The sequence below is a fragment of the Paralichthys olivaceus genome, chromosome 6 (assembly GCF_024713975.1).
Source record: "Paralichthys olivaceus isolate ysfri-2021 chromosome 6, ASM2471397v2, whole genome shotgun sequence".
Lineage (NCBI taxonomy): Eukaryota > Metazoa > Chordata > Actinopteri > Pleuronectiformes > Paralichthyidae > Paralichthys > Paralichthys olivaceus.
Window position 1 is genome coordinate 22,990,760 of NC_091098.1, and position 19,072 is coordinate 23,009,831.

The 19,072-nt window shown below is 43.0% G+C and overlaps 1 protein-coding gene across 3 annotated transcripts in view; it reads right to left on the bottom strand.

The window, feature by feature from the left end:
• LOC109645148 (membrane-associated guanylate kinase, WW and PDZ domain-containing protein 3) overlaps nt 1–19,072 on the bottom strand; it is a 36,588-nt gene that overhangs the window by 15,404 nt on the left and 2,112 nt on the right. For 2 of the 3 annotated variants that reach the window (XM_069527306.1, XM_069527304.1), the window contains exons 2-6: nt 10,826–11,115; nt 8,801–8,917; nt 4,295–4,414; nt 2,750–2,923; nt 634–826 (exon numbers count right to left, since the gene is read on the bottom strand). In XM_069527306.1, the coding sequence (XP_069383407.1) occupies nt 634–826; nt 2,750–2,923; nt 4,295–4,414; nt 8,801–8,917; nt 10,826–11,105 (884 nt within the window). In that variant the 5' untranslated portion in view covers nt 11,106–11,115. Of the gene's footprint in view, nt 1–633; nt 827–2,749; nt 2,924–4,294; nt 4,415–8,800; nt 8,918–10,825; nt 11,116–18,135; nt 18,666–19,072 lie in introns of those variants that run through there. The other variant, XM_069527305.1, reaches the window with a different exon arrangement.

Consider the following 19,072-nt stretch of genomic DNA (forward strand, 5'->3'; position numbering starts at 1 on the left):
CCTCTTTAGCATTTAATATAATATGGCAGCACTGAAAATGCATCACAGGAAGAACAGAGAGGAGCCTACTCATCATAGATAGTCATGACAACTTCGCATTGCAGCGCTTCTGTATTCAGAGCACGTTTAAATAATTTGTTTGACGTTTTAGGTAACAGGCTTAATAGCATTTTTTCTGAGACCAGAAGATCAATACTGTTATCTCGTCTGTCCATTAAATATGCAGAGGGGGCTGCAACCGATTAGCTAAGTTTAGCTTAAAGACTTAAAACAGGGAGAAACACTGGCTGTTTGAAAATGTTATCATTACGCAGGTTGTATAACAAATTGTGGTTTATTACATTTATTTCTTTACAATTATCAACAAAATGTCAACAAAGACAATATGTCCACTTCTGTTCACATTTTACAAAAATACAAAGTTTATTGTCTTCATTCAAATTCTAATAAGTTTATGGTTAAAGTGTAAAATATCAAGATTCTAATATCCGCATCGCCCCCCCAAAAAAAATCCATAACTGTCAGGCTCTACTCCTCACATAGAGAATTATCAAAGAAGTTTTTTCTCCCCTTCAAAATACCGTTTCCTGAAATGTACTTTGCGTGTGTTGTGTAGACGGGGGGGACACTCACTCTATGTAATGAGACTCTCCTGGATCACTGAAGGCCTGCTCCCAGTGATCAGGCATCACAGCTCGAACCCTGGCACCACTTCTTATGATCCCGTTCACTATGGGACTGCCATCCCCGCCGCTGCTGGATGCACGGGGTCGACCGGGGGAGCGGTGGCTGGGACGGACGCTGCTGCTCACACCTGCAGAGCCCCCTGAAATGACAGTGAAGACAAGAAACGTTAGAGAATAAATAAATAACGCTGTGTGCACATTATCGAACTGATGCAGGAGGTGAAAAAGTTTCTTCTGCAGTGTGGCGTGACCCGATGCTGGAAATTCCATTGGGGGTTGTCAGAGAAAAGACCTGAGGTCAGCATCTCAGCCTGCTTTGTCCTCCCTGCGAGGAGGCTCTGTGTGTGGCCGTGCATGCCGTACAAGCAGAGTTAGAGAAATAAGCATATTTTCTGCCCGGCTGTCCTTGTAGCTGTCCTTCAGCTGGGAGCTCTATGGATCCAAGATACGTCCGACACAACGCAGGGCGTCCTGAGTCCCGCTGCACACCACAAGTGCCACCCACACACAGCAACACTTTAGAAAATGACTCAGCAGAGGTCAGGGTGTTGGATGGCTCGCTCCCACTCCATCCCGGCTGCCTGCTGCCCTACCTGCCTGTTTGGAGCACGTCCCTAACTGTCTGGATCTCTGCCCGCCTGCATTTCTCACCTCCCACTCAGCCTGCCTCTCTCCTATCTTCTGCACCACTCTGGCTCCCTGCCGCCACCTTCTCTACCTCCGTCCCCACAGCTTTGTGTCCTTGCTCTCATACCCCAGTCACCTAATCTCATACACACTGTGCAACTCTTCTGCTCTAGTGTTCTGTCACAATGAATTTATCAACATGGTCTTCATAATTCATAAAAAGCTAACCAAGTGGATTTATTAAGTAACTTTTAACATTTAATGTTAACTCTATTCTTACATTTCAAAGACAAATATTGTCACTTTAGCAGATTTTAAATGAGCATATCTTGACATTAATTAAATATCCTATCTAAATAAAATAAATACATTATTAACCATCACATTATTTGTGATTAATTATGAAAATAAGCTTGTCAACAAGTTTCCCTCTAAAATTAAGAGATGGTTTGATTTAACAGTTTGAGGCCAAAATAGGTCACATCTATAATATCCATTCATTAAAATAGGCATTATATTAATATATTAATTTAAATATAACAGAAAAGTCTCACATTTCTGACGCAGAACTTAATATTTTCTTCTCTTCAAACTGTTTTAAAGACTCTTGATGTCAAGTGGAGACCAACTATATAAATCCGGCAAAACTACCTCCACAGCAAAGTACTGTTCATACATCAGTGCATCAATATTAACAACCTAATACATATTTTAGTGAAGTACCTTACTTTTGGCATGAAGTGCATTCAGCTATTGGTATTTGTGTATTATCAGCAAAAGTACAATTCTGACTGCACTTTTTTTCCCTCTTGAATAAAGTGATGAATACTTCTTCCACTACTAGTGAAGCTTACGCCTTTTAAACAATCTGTTTTACATAAATAACCATATCTGGTACAATGAGTCATCCATCACATCTAAAATTCTAATTATTTTTATTTTCTCTCATCATCATGGAGAAAAAGTTTCCCTCACCACCCAATGTTGACTCGTCCACTATTAGAGCAGCTTACTGATTTAATTCAAAAAACATTTCTACATCTTTATCAAATGATTTCCTCGGTCCCCCGCCTCTCCCTCCTCACCTGCTCCACCCGCTCCACCTCAGGCTGACTGACCTTCCTTTGGAGGTGATTCAGCAATCGATGAGGCCATAGCCCCACTGAGAGTTCAGAGCATACTAATCGGGCTAATGATTGATTAATTTGGGTATCAGTGAGCCGGGTGATAGATACAGGAACGATGTAGCATTTAGCTGCTGGCTGCTGTAGAGGGTTTATCAAGCAGGTTTCTTAGACTATATACGATTCGTACGTTAAAATCCTAAAATATTTAATTGTATCTCAACCATTAAAAGCAACTGCTACTAAGTTTGGCTCTAGATTTACACACATGCCTTTGCCCTCTCATACAAACTTGGCCTTAGAGACACTTGCCGGACAGGCCGGAGTCGTCCTCGCTGTTTTCACCCTCCTCCACAGCCTTCTCCAGGTTGCTGAGCGATTTGCTGCGTGTGCGGAACTTTCTGAGCAGGTTGCGGTGTTCCTGGTAGGTGATGGGGGGGCTCTCTTGGCTGATGTGAACGGGCCGAGGTGTTCCGTAATAATTCCCTAAGACAGAAGGACGGGAATCATTAAATACACTGAACTGTTTATTTGGTGAAAATCTAAATAGGTGAAAATGCTCTGTGTTCCTGACTTCAACAAAGGATTTTATATTCATACTCAGTGGCAGAGCACAGCTATTTCATCATGCACAAAACAGCACATACTACATGCATGTAAGTGCATTATGTTTCCCCGGAGATCGCCCGACTGTGTATGTTCTATGTTCTGCTCCAAGAAATGAAATTACCTCCACCCCTCCATTCGGCTCATGGAGATCCAAATGGGTTGAGGGGGAAACATTAGATTAGTGAACTCCACAACAAGGTCACCAGCCGTCACCATTTACTGCAGTTTCTGCAGGCTACTGCACGCACTGCGCCACTGATACCCCCCCACTGCTTTGATGTGTCTGTCAATGTCACACGTGAGGCCAGGGAGGATGACATTTATTGCTCCCATTAAACTCTTGTAAATTATGGATGCTAATGTATGGAGGCTTTTTAATCAGCGGCAGGACTCTGACCTGTACGGGAGGGGAGGAGTCTGCAGGGTAGATATGAGGTAAGCAACACCTGAAGGCATTAATATGCTGGGCCACACGCTACATGTTATTAATAATGTAAACCTCATTTATCACAACAAAAAAACGTTTAAATCTTTAATTGGCAGCGAACACAATGAGCATATGAATAAGAAGGGAACGTGTTCTTTAAAGCGGCTGTTTGACATTTCAGGAAAAATAGTTGCTCGTTGTATTTCCTACTTAAATCACGTCCTATGAATACCCCTGTCATGTCTGTGTGGTACAGATGAAGCTACGGCAAGCAGAGCGTTAGCTTAGCTTAGCATTAAGGTAGAAATAGAGGGGGAACAGTTTGCCTGGCTCTGCTCAAAGGTAAAAAAAAAAAAAAAGGCTGTTTCCAGTCTTTATGATATGGGGAGCCAACTAGCCGCCGGCTTTCGCATCAAATTTACTGCTGGATATGAGATTGAGATATGAGGTATCTTCTTTATAGCTCTCCTAAAATGTCAGACTATTTTTTAGACATACAGCATCAATATTTACCTTGCAGTATATATAAACTAATAACATCGTGCAAATGTGACAATATCTTATTTTTACCACATCCTCCACACTCCTGTCGATCTGTTTATACGTTTGTTTGTTTGTTAGAAGGATTACACCAAAACAACTGCAAAGATTACCATGACACTTGGTGGAATGATGCATTATGGGTCAAGGAAGAACTCACTTTCATTGCAGGTGGCGTAATTTTTCAGTAGTCACTAACATTAATAAGTATTTTAATTAAAAGCACCAGGATAATTATCCAATCTATCTGCGTGATGAATCACAATACAACCAGTGTTCACCTTTAAACTTCCCGCTCTCAAGCAGAGCGCCTGACTCCTCCAGGGAGAAGAACTCCTCGATGGAGACAAAGTTGTAGTCGACCCCAGAGATTTCTCCGTCTCTGGGCTGCCTGGTTGTACCTGACAAACGGAGACGACAGGAAATTTGATGTTATACATCAGAGCCATGTGGGGAGAAAAGCTGCTCGATCCGTTATGGATGATATGTTAATTAATCAAGGCCTGTTCCTCACATCGGGAGTTTTCAATCTGAGTCTCTGTGTTTAAACAAAACAGCGACTCAGCAAACTATAAATAGTCCAAGCATTAGTTTGACAAATGATATGGAGGCAGTTCAGTAAGATAACACACTGGCAACACTAAAGGCTCTGTGGTGGAATTTATCATCGTTAATAATGTTAAGAAGAAGAAACTAATAGAGGTTGAGCATAAATTGATAATAACAATTATCAAGTGACCACTTTGATTACAGCATTTTGCTCTTGATGTAACATCAGTCCCAGGTCAACTAAGCATCCACCCACAAACCAAAATGTGCCCTTTGGTATAAAGAGCACAATAACGACAGCAGGCATTAACCAAGGCCTCTTTCTTAGGAAAAGATCACTAAGAACAGAATTAAACATTTATGAGGCACCGTGAAAGTCTTTAAATCTTTCTATCGCCAGAGCAAAGATGAATCACTCAGATGATCAATGCTCTGTCATAGTAATTGATTCACATTGACCTTGGCCTGGAAGAGAGAGAGAGAGAGAGAGCAGTGAGTCCCAATCACAGCAGGAAAAGCATCCCACATTATTGCAGGGCCGAGCTCAGTCCCAGTGTTTGCTGTATTTTGAACCAGGCTTTACAGATCGTATCATAACATGCATGTCCAGGCGTGTAGTGTGAAACATATCACATTTGGGTTGTGAAAATCCGGTTGAAGATGAATGTCATCTGCAAACTGACCTACAAGGCGCCTGTTCTGACATTGAGACGAGTAATTCCTTTCCCAAGCAGACAAGACAAAAAGGGATCATAGCAAAGCCCAAACTAAGGACAAATCTCCGTCCTTCTCCTGGAGGAGCACATGTGATGTCAGTGTGGGGCGACAGGAGGGAGTCACACCCAGCTACCCTATAAAACCCATGATTAATGCACTGCTGTCCTGGGAGCAGCTCTCCAAGCCACAATGACACATGCAGGACTGCACAGAGCATGCACACACACACACACACACACACACACACACACACACACACACACACACACACACACACACACACACACACACACACACACACACACACACACACACACACACACACATTGGAGAGCATCAGGCATCTCCATTCGCTTGACCTCTTCTTTCTACAGCAGTGTGTTTACTTTACAGTACGTGTCCCGACCATTTCGTGCCAGCAGCTGTAATGCTACTTTTGTTGAGCTAAATCATTTTTTGTTAGTATGTGTCCAAACCATAGAGAAACAATACTGGCTTGGTTGTTTCACTATTGATTAATCAATTATAAAGATTCTTTGAGATTTCAGAAAGTAGTAAGATCATCACAATCTTCCAAGCTAACCATCGATTTACAAAACACTGAAGTTTGGGAATTTCTCCTTAAAAGTGACCTGATAATCAAATAGTTACTGACTAATTTTCTGTTCTTCAGCTAATCAATCAACTTATCAATCAGGCTTTTTCCCCAGTTAGTGCGGTGTCACACCAAGGTAACGTCTGTGTCGCTGGCATTAAAACAATTCTGAAAGTTAACTGTTTACAACCATCAACATTATGCTGGCACCCAGATAAAGAAATATAGAGGTTGTGTCTAATTAAAGATCTGATAGCAAATCTCCTGCCGCCATCTGAATGTGTGTGCAATTCTTCCTCTCCCCTCAGGACACACAGCGTCTCTCCAGCTGATATGGTGCGAGGCAGGGATTCATTATCTATGCTCGCTCCTCGGAGATATATATGACATGTCAGCGGGGGGACAGGATGGATTATTGACATCTTCTTCTTCCCCGCCTGTCCCTGTAGGCGCCGCACACTGATCCCCTGGGACTGGGGTGAGATACGGATTGAAGAGGTAATTACACAGACCTCTGTATCAACACTCAGAGAGAGCTGTCTGTCAAGATCGCTGCACGCAAATAACTGACAATGAATCGTACAGTTGAAAAGGCCACAGACGGTCGGCCTGACAACGCCGCAGCGGGCGTATTAGAATAACTAAATGATGATGTTTCTTATCTCTGGTTCACTCTGAAGACAATTAGAAAAGTCTTTTATGGGGGGCGGGGGGGGGGAGACGGAGCCTTGAAACCATGACATTGGCTCTGAATTATCCAAGGGCACATGTACGAACAGTTGCTGCAATTATACAAATGTGGATGGGAAAGTTCAGGAGGGTAATGTGAAGTCTGCACACAGAGCAAAATGGTACGAATGAATAAAGGAAAGAGGCTAATTTTTATAAGCATGATATAGAAAAGCAGTATCAATGGTTTAATGCAGGAAAGTGTCCACACATTTACCTGCTCCCCTCACTACACAGTAAACATCCTGTCTGCCTCACTATCAACACACACAGACATTAGACTGCAGTGAGCCCATCCTCCACTTTGGCACTGATAGACATTTGCTTTTAATTTAATTCTCCCTCCTCTAGATTATTGATACGCTGGTCTGCATTTACTTAATTCTGTCATTCATTTCCATTTTTATGCACTGGTCTCCTGACTGAGCCTTTGTAATGATATTTCTTGCATCAGTGCCAGCTCAAACATCAGAGAACATTGTTTCATCAAAAGGATTTAGGGATTGAGATACTCTCTAAATAGCACAGCGGTGCTAAGCCACAGTTTCAGAGGAAGAAATAGCGTCTAGATGAAAAAAAATTGAAATCAAAAAGCCTTGTCACACTATTTTGGCCTCGTTGCAGTGCACTTTCTAAAAATGTGAGATAAACGCTTCATGAGATTCTGGGGTTAATAAATCCACATTATGCGATGCAGAATTTTAAATATGAACAAACGAACATACGACAAAGAGTCTCCTGAACCAGGAGGAACATACATGGTCCTGAAGGGGGCCACAATGAGCCACTGATGATAAACGCCTCAGCTTTAAGTTCCTGCCACACGGCTGCCTCCACCCAGGGAAAACAACGAAAATTCTGCATCTTTAATATCTACACGTGCTTCTGAAAAATGAGATGTGATGGTTTCCGAGCCATGTCGGGATCAGGGTGCGTGTGCTGCTATCAGCAGGAGAACAACAGCATCTTACTGTGTGATCTCCTGCAGATCAGGGGATTACACACGGGGGCTGAGCCTGTCTTGTTGTCACTCTTTACTACAAGGAGCCCTCAGAGATGGGAAGTTGGCAAAAGTTTAACATCGACCACAGGGGACGGCTGGGCCTCTTTTTGTAATATAATGCAATGTTTTGCTTACGAATATAACGTGTATGTGTGTCTTTAAAACAATCTCTTCTCTGACCAGACCCCAAATAGCTGGTTCATCTGAGCTCCTGTATGATATTATCCAACCTACTCTGATTAGAAAATGGCTAAAAGCACAGTTTATTTGGGCAATTCACTCTGCGAACAGCTGCTCGGACATGTAACAGGATGCGCACGCATGCATGGCTAAGTAATGAGAAAGCTTAGTACGAGTACGTGCAATTACACTGGGCTATGATGTGAATATGGATTCACACAGTTTTATCTTCCTCTCGCCATCCTGTGAGTTTTGACCTGTGCCGTGTTCTGTCAGCGAGTGCGCTGTGTGGTGTGGTGGCAGGCTGTCCCACATGACCTACTTCCTGGACTAAAAGAGAGATTAGCAACAACTCCACACAGTCACAGCAAGGTTAAGACTGCAGACACACTAGGTGGTCCGTCTCCTCCCTATAACCACCTGAATATGAAGAAAACCACACAGACACAAAGCAGACCTGATCATTACATTACCAAACACACAGTCGTCTGAACACCCTACTCAGCTGCTCTCCATATCCTCTACCCGTTTGCAGTGACGTCATATCATAGAGGATTAAGATAGCAACAGATGTACTACAACTAGCTGCCTTTGGCTGCCATTGGCTGCCATTGTGCCTGCTTTTATACATGCACGTCAATGCCTGCCGGCCTCTTTCTCAGGGGTCATACAAAAACTGTGCAGATAAAAAGAACCTGTCGAACGAAACAGCCATCACATTTACCGCCGTCTTACCACCACCCAAACAAAGCAATACCCTGGAGCTGCTTGCATACATTCACACAAGAATGTGTGGAAAATAGTTCTGCATGCTTAAAGTTCAATTAACACCAGGATATTCACATGGCAGCAACCGTGCAATGTGTTATCAAAGAATTAATGAGGTCAGTAACATGCACAGGAGGTCTCTACAGGAGACTGGAAGAGCATGAACCAGGAGCAGATAAGACAATATATACAAAAACAAGGTGAAATACAGGCTAGAGGTGATGCACAAACAAAACAAGGACTCACAAGGTACAGCGCGGAGGTAGAGGTTCTCTCGGATGACCTGCTGAAGTTGGCTGTCCACTGATCCGGGTGTGAAGCACTTACTCAGATACAACCTGAGATCCTTACACAATGTGGAGCCTGAGGGAAGGGCAAAGAAACAGGTATGGGATGGAGAGGAGGAGGAAGCACACACACACACACACACACACACACACACAAAGACATCAGCTCTGGAAGCATAAACAGTCTGATGATGTTCACTGTCAAACAGAGACTGGAATTTATTCAAAGTAATAAAATGTACTCCTGCCAAGCTCGATTTAACACGGTCGCTTTACAACCTTAGACTTTTCACATTCACACCAACTGATCTTCCCATATCACGTAACGCCCTGTAGATCCCGGGTTTAAATGTGTTTACGCTGCCATCTCATGCATATATAACGACCTGCTGAAGTTGATTGCTCCAGACAAAAACAGGTGGGAGGTGGTCACCGGGGGGAGGCAGAGCTGATCACCACGGCTCAGTTTTCTCTCTCTGATCTCTTAATATCATTTCAAGTGCTTTACGGCGTCTGATGACAGGCCACTTGCTGTTATGGATGAGCTAGATGCATCTCCAGCTTGTCAGTCTGACAGACGACCACTCTGTCTGTGCTTCCCCCACAGGCTGCCGCCCAGGAGTCTGCGCCCCTGCCGCCCCACTTCCCCCACCCGTCTGTTACAGTGGTTCTGGCCACAAGAACCTGTGCCGTGTGCTATTTAAAAAAACAACGTCACAGCGCCATAACTTTATTAGTGCAGGCAGTCAACTGGACTTACGTATGACTGGCCACATATGGCTGCTGCTTGTAAAGGGAAATGAATCTCGCCAGCTGCCATTTGGGAGACGTAATGGGCTTTTGTTCATCTTGTTATGAAACAGCTGCTATTTTCCAGTCTATTGAAGAGCAAAATTCTGATCTGAACATCCGCTGTCTGAAACTGTTTTATACCAAATCCATTGTGCAAACATATCACACACAAGGTACCAAGCAATGTCAAGGTTAACAGCGATCACACAGAAGATGTACTCGTGGAATTCAGTCAGAAACCACTGAAGGAAAACACAATTGTGTGATGGATTGGATCTCACTACTCTTTGGTTTTGTCCACAGAGCACCAGCATTACTGCTAAACCCTTTAAACTGCTTCATGTCTCTGGGGAACCTGCAGCCTAGTGTCCAGTATTCGAGTGCAGGAGCACAGTGAGGTGTAGTATTAGTAGATGTAAGAGGAGGTGTGGTACAGCAGCTCTGCAGATCACCTCATCCATCACTGTCTACCCTGTATGCAGTCAACCTGTGCAGGGAGGGCCAGGCAGACTTCAGAAATGATAATGGATCTACCAGTGGAAGAGGAACTAGGAGCAAAGGTCCCCATTTACACCCCTATGGCCAAATCAGCTATCAATCTAGCAAGCAAGGCCATCGGGAGCCGCAGTCTGGTGACACTCCGGTGACATATTGCCTCGCTCAGAGCCAATCCATTTCCCCCAGCCCCCTGTTCTAAACATCAAGGCCCCTTACTGGTGACAGACAACTATATCGCCACACTCTTGTCATGTGTCATCAGCAATTTTGACCCCCACCCGCATATTGACCGATCGCTTTGACGCACTCAGACTAATTGACGGGTGCAAATCAGCATTGGGATGCTACAGGCTGCAGATTTGGCTTGTGAGAGTCTGAGAAGGGTTACTGAGCTAGATTATCATGGGTGACAGCTTGAACGCCAGCGTAACAGATTGTTTGGGTGTAGCTTGATGAAGCGAGTGCAGTGGTGTGCAACATAAACAGCAACACGTTAAACTGTCTGCAGGGTTACGGAGGGAATCAAAGATTAAAGACATTATCGTGGATGATGTGTTATACATGAGTGCCATTAGCAGAAGACAAGCACGCCTACGTTTAAGACCTTGTCTTGTCAGTGTGATGATTATTTTTTACATCTACTGAAACAATGAGCTGCTGATTCATAGAGGTGAGTTATTGTGCTGAATCCTACCTGGTGACACAGTTTTGATGCGGACAGGATGGGGGCAGGAGTTGAGAACACCACGGACATCTCCTAATGTCATCCCTAATACAGGTGTTCCCCCAATTTCTAGGATGATATCACCCACTGTGAGTCCGCCCCCCGGAGCTGATGTGACGAAAGGAAACTCTCCATAGTCCGCTCCTCCACCAATGGCGACCCCGAGCTCCCCCGACGAGCCCAGCAAGGGGACAAAGCTGTCCTGCACTCTGGAACGCCAGTGCAGCTTCTTCACTGCTGTCTTAGACATGGCAAATGAGCTGCAGAGAAAGAGAAACGAGATTGGAATGTGAGCAGAAAATGAGCCAGTAAAAAAAAAAAAGGGCAGCAAGGGAAAGAGCCTGTGACTTCAGTGAGAAGGTCGTTTTTGTTATCTAACCTTTGCCAGCTGGCGACGTCTGAGGTCTGGGGAGGTGCAGGGTTTCACAACAGAATGCATACAAGTCATGAATAATTCCAGCTTCGTAGCTTGGGATATTTTCTCTGAGACCACGGAAGTTTGAATGTCAGGAATAGCTCAACTGCGCCTTTGTTTTATGCAAACATACTACAGCACAGTTCATGACTGAGACTTTCCCTCATGTACATTTCACTTGCTGCAGGCTGACGTTATGTTTTCATGTAAACACACAAGGAGGAGATAGTGCACATGCCACCACATCTTCGGTCACATGGGAAAATCTAGTTTGTGTTCGATAAAGGTACGGGTCAATGAAAGCACACACATTTTGACAGGCAGACAAAGAACCTGTGGCTCCAGTTCAACCCCAGAATCATTTCTGTATCTACAGAGATGCATGATACTTTCACAGGAATATAGATTTTCATAGATTTTTCTAGACAATGAATAATAGCCCTGTTTGTCAGCATATTGTTCTCCTCTGGACAGATCCCCCTATTGTCTGCTTAGACACAGTAGGATTGTCTGTAAACAAAAAGGTGAGAAGCCTTGAGGCAAAGCTGTTCTGAAAATAAAGTTTTACTGCAGCGTGCTTCCTGGTGAGCAGCTGTGTGTGTGTGGGATGAGGATGTGGCTGACACGCTTGAGACGTCCGTGATGTGACAGCTGTGAGGTCTGGAGAGAGAGCGGTCAATGCTCCTGTGACAGTATCACAGCAGTGCTATCACCTTCACAGACAGGACACAACAGAGACGCACGACACAGAGTAAACAGAATCACAGTGACAAACACAAAGTGCAAACAATATAATGGAAAAAGCTCATTACTGGAGAAATTGTTAGAAGAATTTGAGGAGAATTACTGTACGTGACCAGAATAGGGGGACGCCCCACACCAACTTTCTGAAGCTGTGTCGAGATTCTGAAGCGATTTAGTACTGTTAGAGACAGACTAACTTTAGTTAGAGACAGGAAGAACTTGTGTTTAGCTCGCAAGCTGGAAAGACGTCACGTGAGAAGAGAAACGACATATTTTACTGTCCAGATTACAACTGATAATACTAAGTGTTACAAAACAATCAAATTATCGTACATCATTATTAATCGTACAGCGGGCATCATACAAATACAATAATTATTGCACATCTGGCAACACTTAAAATAAGAAATGATTAAAGTTTGTCATAAGTTTTAGGAAAAACACTGTTTCCTTGTGGAGCCTAACACATGAGGGTAGATTGATATGTCGTTGTCTGTTTGCTCAATATGAAGCTGGAGCCAGGAGATAATTAGCTTAGCTTGGCATTATGACTGTAAACAGGGGGAAACTACTAGCCCTGTCCAGGCCTATTTCTCTTGTCTACAGTCTCTATGCTAACTGATATCTGGCTAAGGCTTTTATTTTTAGCAGGCAGACATAACAGTGGTTTAGTCTTCTCATTAGCTCATATCACAAATTTGCAGCCTTTAACTGAACACCAATGCTAACTTGGTCAAAACAATGTTCTGGCACGAAAACACTCCATTGTGATCAGGAGATTAGCAATTACAAATCACTTCACCAGGTCGCAATCCTCTTAAGTGACAGCGTGGCTGCGTCAACCCTCTGAAGGGTGGGGAGAGGTTCCTCTGTACAGGCCCAGCACGACCAGGGACACCCTGGATCGTTGGACCCAGCAAACCAAATGAGACTGAATGTAAGAAGGACAGGATAGAAGTAATCCTCTCCAATTGACTGGTCATCCGACTGGCAGATCTGACAATGCTCTTCCTCTTCTATCCTCTCTCCTACATGCCCAACTAAAAGAGGGGGTCTCTGGAGGTTTTTTAGAGCAGACATTGACAAATGAGGAAGAGGAAAGCAGGGAGTGGACAGATTAAAAGATGAAAACTGAAATATGGTGAGAATAATGACATACAGATGGATCGAGCGCGTTTTTCTGCAAAGCTCAGAGTAAAGGGAGAGAGATACATCCCCACAGCCTGCGGTTGGCATAGGAATAGGACTTAGCTCAGGTGACATGAGTCAGAGCTGGTTCATGAGTCGAGTTAGTTGCCACAACATTGAGAATCCAAAAACACACAACTTGCACTTCAGTCAGGTTGCAGGTTGGTTGAAAGCCTATGGCTGTGACTGCTGTTCCATTTGAGGATAATGTTTTAACACGAAATGATGCATATCATTTCATCCTCGCCAAATAGTGCCCCCAGTCACTCTCCCTCTACCCCACTGTGAAACCTTCTGCAGCCACATTGTCGACCTGCTTCCCCAAAGCCAGCCAGCCGTCCGCCCATCCACACAGAACACATTGTGATGCAACATGCATTAAGTGTGTCGTGAGAAGGGAATAAAAACAAAAGCATAAACTTTCTCCATCCAATCATACAAAACATATTCCCATGCGCATCAATCCTAGATCTTAATTCTATAAGCTGTTAGTCTCTTCCTGCTTTATCTAAGATTTCTCAGCAGGAATGATTAGAATGCTAAAAATAAAACAACCAATGGGTTTGAGGGTATTATCCTATCATGTTGGGCCCACACAGTCAGATTGTGTGTTTACATTATGCGCATGGAGTGTGTTGCAGTTGTCTTGACCTCTTGCGTCTGACTGGGGTTTAATGAGCCACGGCCTGTCAAGTCCGCTGAAGCCTGGGCTCGTCCCGCTGCAGACACACACTTTGCCCTGACGCTGCTTTGCTCTCACTCTGCTGCTGGTGTTCATGTTCCAAACTGGTCCTGCACACTCATCTTACTGTGTCCATTAAAAACAGAGCGCTGCGTTGCCACTACGGCTGGGGAGGAAGGTGTGTGACATTATCTCATCACGCCTATTTTTAAAAAAATAAAAAGTTCCATTACATCTAAAGAAAGTAAATTTGCTTTGAGACCAATTAAGCTTCTTTACTGCTGATCTTTACTTCACAATGACAAGACGTGTCTGTAAATTGATGAGAAGGTGAAATGGTGACCTTTTCACAAACCCTCAATGCTTCAGTTTTAACAGGACAGAGTCTACAGCCATGCGTGTGGCTATCTGCAGCTCTCTAATCCAATGCTAACATACACAAGAGATGTATAGCAGGTCCAACTCTTACGTCCATTGTCCAACAAGGAGGGTATGTTTTCACTCAGCTGCGATTATTTGTTGGTTTGTATGTTTGTTTATTTTTAAGCAAGATTACTCTAAACTACTGGACAGATTACCATGAAACTTGGAGGGAGGCGGAATGGGTCAGGAAAGAACAAATTCAATTTAGGTGCAGATCCAGGATTTTATTTCTCCACTTTCTTTATTGTTGTGTGACATTTTAGGGGATTTCTCCAGAAATAATCCAGAGATCTTTTTGAAAAAAAATCAGGCATGTGTAGCATGCTAATAGCTACGAACACATGAAATTTGGTGTGGCTCTGGATAATGTGATAATAAAAGTTCGAGTTTGCAGAACTGTGTGCATGAAATATTTATCTGATCTCAATATGCAATATGCTGAAGCCAATCAGCCTCGCCTGAGGTGTGTGCTCTCCAAGTGCCCTCCTAGTTTAGTGTGTTTGCATGCCAACATTTGCTAATTATTAATAAAAATGAGAAGCTGAGGCTGATGGGAAATTCTTAGGTGCTATATGAAAAGGTGGGAACAGGAATATTTCAACCAAATGGCACTGCAATCAATTGACTAGCTGTTTTAGGGTATTCCATTGACTACAATGGATTGATGGATTAGGAAATTTCATGACAATCCATTTGATAGTTATTGAGCGATTTCCAAGTAGAGCAAAGTTGTGGACTGACACTAATACGAGAAACAATATATACGACCCCAGATGAACTACAGTATCACACAGAGAGGAGGACACAATATACGGATTCAAGGATATCTGACCCTATAAAAAGAATGCTCTATTGAGATTTCTGACCTTCGGGTCAGGAAAGAGCTGACCGATACAGATCCTGTTTCACTGACTTCCTCTCCAACAGCAACCTGCTCAGGATCTTTAAGGCTTGCAGCCCTGGTCTCACAGGGTAATTTCAAACCACAGCAATCTGTCACTGGTAAAGCACACATCCGCTTGACTTGGAGTCTATTCTTAGAGGTCAATTCTTCATGTGCGCACTACATCTGTTTAATCAGAAAGCATAAAGCATATGCTCAGGGCTATTACGTCTCAGTTTATAGTATGAACAGCTGTGCCACAATGTGTTTTCTGTTTGAAATATGCCTTTTTCTACTACAGACAATTAAACTGTAATTTAAGCCTTATCTCAACAAACTTCACATCCAATTTCTGCTCTGTAATAATACCTTGTGGTGTAGTAGTGCTAAAGCTAAAATTTCAGGTCCTATGCAATTAAAATTCTTCACAGTGATTGGCTGAAAAAAATCCGAGGCCATTTTACTCCTGGCAGCTTATAGTCATGAGCGAAAAATCTTCATTACCGGACAAATTAGCTAAGCCGTTATTTCAGGTTGGATCTCCAGGGTACTCATTTATTAAAGTTACACAGATGAGCTTTGCCATCAAGCTCAATAATTCAAAGTCAACTTGAAGCAACGAATCAAGGACAAGAGGGAATAGCACTTGACATTGGGCAGGAGAGCGTCTTGAAAGACCTTCAGGAAAAATGGTGTAAGCAAAACACATCAATTAAGACGAGTGAATAATTAAAATTGCTCTGCGGAAAGTGTTTCTGGAAAGGCTGAGAGAAGAACAACTTGTCTTGACAGATGTACGCAGTGGGCTGAAGACTGCACATATGTCCATTTGAGCAATTAATACGAATTTCATCGACAGAACAAGTGTTCGGTGTGACTTTAAAAGTTGTTGGCACCTTTAACTCCTTGTCCAACATTCCTCCCGTATCAATAACATGAGCGAAAGCAGTGAGTGTCAGCTCGCGTGATTCTCCCCATGTTCCTGATGTCTATCGAGATGCCGGCCCTCATCCCCATCAAAGCCTTCTCTCAGTTGGAGGATCACTCCCTGACATAATCGGCTTTGACTGCGGCAGAGTTAGTCAAACTTCTGCAAAGACCAGAAACTTTTAACACAATCAGTTTTGCTGTGAGATCTAATCTAACTCTGATTCTCTCAGCTCTGATTGTGTGCTTGTAAATGATCGTGCCACTGAGCAGCAGAGTTTTTCTGCGTGCATAAAAGCTTCTGTTGGTTTGAATTGGTGGAGCCATGTTCACTCTGTGCTTGTGTTTCCGCTCTAAATGAGGCCTACAATAATGAAATTAGCCCGTTCAATAAGCTCAGCCAGAATGCTCCATGAATTTATGCAAACTTTATTTGGTATTTTATGCATGCACAGTTTCATCCTACTGCTGGATGCACGGTAGCAGCACATTTGGTCAACTTCAAGAAGGAATCATCAGCACACAGTGACTGGTCTGAAGTAAAGAGCTGAAACTATTCCAAATACTTTCTGTTTCACTTTCGTGTGAGGACGTGCTCCTGACTTCACTGTGAACCGAACTAGGTCGACAAATAATAATCATTTTCCATTAATAAGCTGAATAATTTTGTTAACAGTGGTTAACAAATGTCAAAAAGATTTATTCATTATTCAAATTAAATATTCTCAAGGACAAAGGAGACAACATTAAGTAAGCATCCAAAAATCAAATATATGAAATCAACTGTCACATTTCACGTCATGACTGACATGATTGATGAATCAATTCATTAACTAATCATTTCAGCTCCAAATGGAATATTTTGAGGTGGTGGCCCGATGGCCCAACAATCAGTTTCCAGATGTTTCAGCTCATAGAACGTGAGGCATTTTCAATATTTGTATCTTTCACTAAGCTACAGTTATTAAATGCTGATTAAAAAAATGTAAATCTTAGGAACAGCACTAAACAATACATAGAAATTGTACTTTTTTTTTAATATGTTAAATTCATCATTGGATAATCACCGATGAAACCTTTATCAACACACATCATTTAATAGGAAAGTACTGGGCTGCAACTAATGATTATTTTCATTATCACTGAATCTGATGGATCTATTAATAACCTGCTCATATATTAAGCCCATAACAAAATGGCGTCTTTAAAATATGATGTCTTCATTTGTCTGTTTTTGTCCGGTCAACAGTCCAAAAGCCAAATATGTTAAATTGACTATAACTGAGGGCAAAAGGAACCAACACATTTCCACCAATGATGTTAAAAACTAAAATTAAATAATGAATCTTGGACTTGGTCTAAGTTGCAAAGGTGATGAAACCTTCGGCTGAACTCATCACCTCCAACACTGAGCTCATCTCTTCACTCAAACCTGTAGTGGGAGGTTAGCCAAGTAAGGCATCTTAAATAACCAGTGACCTTAACTTCAACTGAATTAATACTCTGGTGAAGTGGCAGACAGACACAAAAGGCACAGGAGCTTTCTCTCAGGCTCCGACTTCACCTTCTTATCTGATATCTGTGCCCTGACCTCTCCCTCCGCACTGTTACACCAAACCGTGAGAGCGACACTGGGTCGAACCAAAGCTTCCTGATGCTCACTCACTTTCAAATCTAGGGCACGGGAGTGATCATCACAAAACAGACAACAGCGGCAGATTTAAAAAAAAAAACAAGATTAAATGCTTGCGGTTTTGAAAAAATAAAAAAAGAAGCATAAACATGCACGGAAACATTTCCCTCTCTTAGAAACTCAATGAAAAAAAATCAATACATGAAAAAGCTGCTAAGAATATATGGAATGAAAAGCACATTTGGATTCTCCGCACGCCATCAGTAAATCCAAAATCTATTCCATTGTGTGATTTTATTAAAGCGGCTCAGGTTATGACTGCATGCGGATGGACTTAATGTAAGATTACATCGGTGTGGGGCATCGGAGTGACACACACACTCACCTGAGAGGATAACACTGGCTCAGTGACGTCCCCCACTCAAAGGTCAAGGCAGGGGGCCACATGAGTGTTGTGTTGTGTACACTCTGCTCCTGTGAGGACTGCCACTGTGACAACAGGTCCTGTGACTCAATCTGCCAGGATGCATTACACCCCTCGCTGCGATCAGAGATGAGCTCTCATCAGGAAGAGAGCGCAGTTTAATTAAACAGAGCAGATCAGCACCTCAACAATGATGGCGGGTATAGGGCAGAGAAATGAGAAAAGCCGGGGAGAAATTAGGGAAATTAAAAGTGGATGATACAGAAAATAGTGCCAGTGCCAGACCTGGAGGAAATTGAAGGAAAGAAAAATGGAATCAGCACAGAGGAGGCTGCAGTAACCTAATGAAAGAACGGTGGAAATCATAATAACAAAATGAATTATTCATAAGAAAGGGGAGGGGAGGTTCAATTCACTATAATGAACATTTTTGTGAGGTCAACGTTTAGTAACCTAAGCAGGCCTTCAAGTCTGTGTGCGGGTGTGCGTGTGTGTGTGTAAGAGAGATACTGCTGATTCAGTAGGGATGGGTGAAGGTGACCCTCCGCTGCTCCTGCTGCCTGTCTCACCACCTGATATTGATCCCAGTTGTCCACCTCAGATCTGACTCAAGGATACATGGATTCATTGCCTTCTTGACATTTCAAATATGGCACTGTGTAAATCGTATCTCCACACACATTGTCATTGATTGGCTATTGATTTGCTACCTAGGCCCGAGTCTAACCACTTAACAGCGGCTTATCCGATCCAAATTAAATCTCAGAGTACAAACCAGACAGGGCAGGAGGGTAGCCAGCATGTGCACAACGTGGCCTTCATGTTGTTGAATTTTCATATCAGACTCCACATGAACTGTTGAGAACTAAGAATAGAGCAGGCTACAACTGCAGAATCC